At 32.5% G+C, this 2,432-nt stretch overlaps 1 protein-coding gene across 1 annotated transcript in view; it reads right to left on the minus strand.

Moving 5' to 3' along the window:
- Positions 1 to 1,259: 1,259 nt before the first annotated feature.
- DYNC2H1 (dynein cytoplasmic 2 heavy chain 1) overlaps positions 1,260 to 2,432 on the minus strand; it is a gene marked incomplete at both ends in the record, with an annotated part of 45,223 nt that continues 44,050 nt past the window's right edge. Inside the window, 2 exons of the mRNA XM_010177194.1 lie at positions 1,260 to 1,423; positions 2,333 to 2,429. Of these exons, the coding sequence (XP_010175496.1) occupies positions 1,260 to 1,423; positions 2,333 to 2,429 (261 nt within the window). The remainder of the gene's footprint in view (positions 1,424 to 2,332; positions 2,430 to 2,432) is intronic.

The following is a 2,432-nucleotide window of genomic DNA, read 5'->3' on the forward strand; positions in this document are numbered from 1 at the left end:
AAAAAAAAAGGAGATTAATCAACAGGATAAAAACCAGTCTAGTGTTTCATAATATATGTTCATTAATCACATAGCAGTATATAGTCTATATTTTTGAAAGTAGACTTCTGAGGGTTTAGTCAGTTGCACTAGACAACCAACAGCTTTAAACCTATGTAGACATTCAAGACATTCTGCAGTGGCAAGTATAACCCAGGAACTACTGTGAACTATGCCCTTGTGTAAAACAGCAGAGGTAAGCTAGGTGAGATACTCCACGAGATCTCAAAAGGCACTAGGTCACTTTATTAAAGACATTGATTCACATCTTTTAATGCAAAGACCTAAATCTTTGCACGTCAGTCTGCATCACATCTGTTTTAAATGACTGGCAGTCTTCATTAGTGTATTTACTGTTATCAGATATAAAAAGAATTATGTGATAGAAAGCACAAGCTGGAAAGAATGGCAGCAAATTTATTTCCAGCAAGACTACCAAAAGTCTACCCCTCTCCTGCCAACAAAGACAGAAAACAAAAAATAAAGCTTTTTTTCTGTATTTTCACTTAAAGAGAGGGTCAATTAACTTCGTTACACTGTATGATGACAATTCTCTATCTCCAGTGGAGGGAGGAAAACCATATGGTTTTCCATGTCTCACATTTTGAATTATATCTTATTTATAAACATCTTATTTACATCTCATTCTAAACCTCTTGTTGGAAAAACTTGTTTAATACCAAATAAAGAGGATTTTATCTTCCCTTAATTTATCTCTTTTTTTTTTCTCTCTTCCATCTGTACACTACATTTTCCTTCCTAAACCTTACAGAAAAAAACTCAACAGCCACTAGCATTTTGGAGAAAGTTAAATATAGAGCTTTTTGGTTTCATTACATTTTTCCTGTACACAAAGTATCTTGATGCTAGTATTACTCTCTAACAAGGCCACTGGAGAGCAATTAACAGAAGTGTTTCCACAGTACTGTAAATGAATCTTGAACAGAAAACAAAAGCTTAGTAATTAATCTGTTGCAACTGAAGTCAATGAGACAGTTTCCATTTTCACTACTGGACTCACAACTTGTTTCCAAAGTGCATAAAAACAAGACTTTAAAATTTAAATTTTGTTTCAGTATCGACTTTACCATTTATATATTTGTGTGCTAAAAAGCCTCTCTGCGACCATTAATGCAAACTGTATCACAGGGCTTCTTCCAGAAGCTGGATGTAGCTACGAATGTCTGCTACGCATACATCTTTTTATTCCAAATACCTACTTGTCCTCTTAAGCCACTTCCTGTTGTAGTAAAGTTTACTTCTGTAACTATAGAAGAAGCATCAGGTGGAATGAAGGGATTTGGGTTCCTCGTCGACAGAAAAAGACGGAACTCTTCATTATAATCTATCATTTTTTCACCTATTTGTATAGCGTAACGGGGTCCTGTAAATAACAGTTAGATATTATACTCACTCTGATTGGAACATTCTGGAATTATCTGAATAATGGCATTTGTGTAATACTTTATGACCAATAGATGCAAATATATTTTATAAAATTTATTTATAAACTGTTTGGAAAGAAAAATATATTTTAAAAACTTAAGGAACGTAACCTACCCTGCATTGTTAGACCAAAAAATGTAATAACATAGCACTAGTGTAAGAAAGTTACACAGTGAGAATATTTAATACAACAGGTTAGTCTAATTATCCTTACCCAGCATAAAATGCATAAATGGCAGAAAAATGCACTTGAACTAAAAGTAACACTAATAAATCTTTGAAATCTTCAAACAATGAATAGGAGACAAAACACCACAGAAGATGCACTGAAGAATCCTCCTTTTGTGTAAGAATCCTATCATAATTTAAACATATTCATTTGCATTTCCACATAGGTATACCACTCTACCAAAACATACTAGTCATAATTACATATTGGCTAACTAAGCTGGTTCAACATTTTCTGAATGTGATCCAAAACCATTAGATTTCATCTCTAGGATTTGTTACATTTATTTATTTAGGCCTGAGTTCCTAAGTAAAACTATGTGTTTGAAATTATCACTAGAAAATAACTTAAAATTTCAATTGTGATAAGTTAATAAAACCATTTTATTCTAATTCCAGTCAAAAAATATTGAAATGCTTTTCAATATTTTTCCACTCTCTAAACAAGAACATTTCTTCAACATATTTCATGCACTGAAGTGCTAGTTGCAAGTTAAAGTTAAAGATGAAAAAATTACACAATACTCATGTTTTCAGAAAAATCAAGTTTTCTATTATATATATAGATCTAACCTACAAAAGCTTTGAGCAAGCATTTCTAAAGATCTTGGTCATTTACCTTGAGCAACAAGATCTTTTCTTAGCAATGGGTAAAGTACAGGTTCCACTCCATCCATTTCCTGTATAATAAGTGTTTTCCCAAATCTCACTGCGAGCTC

This window comes from Antrostomus carolinensis, unplaced genomic scaffold, assembly GCF_000700745.2.
Source record: "Antrostomus carolinensis isolate BGI_N321 unplaced genomic scaffold, ASM70074v2 scaffold2901, whole genome shotgun sequence".
Classification (NCBI taxonomy): Eukaryota; Metazoa; Chordata; class Aves; order Caprimulgiformes; family Caprimulgidae; genus Antrostomus; species Antrostomus carolinensis.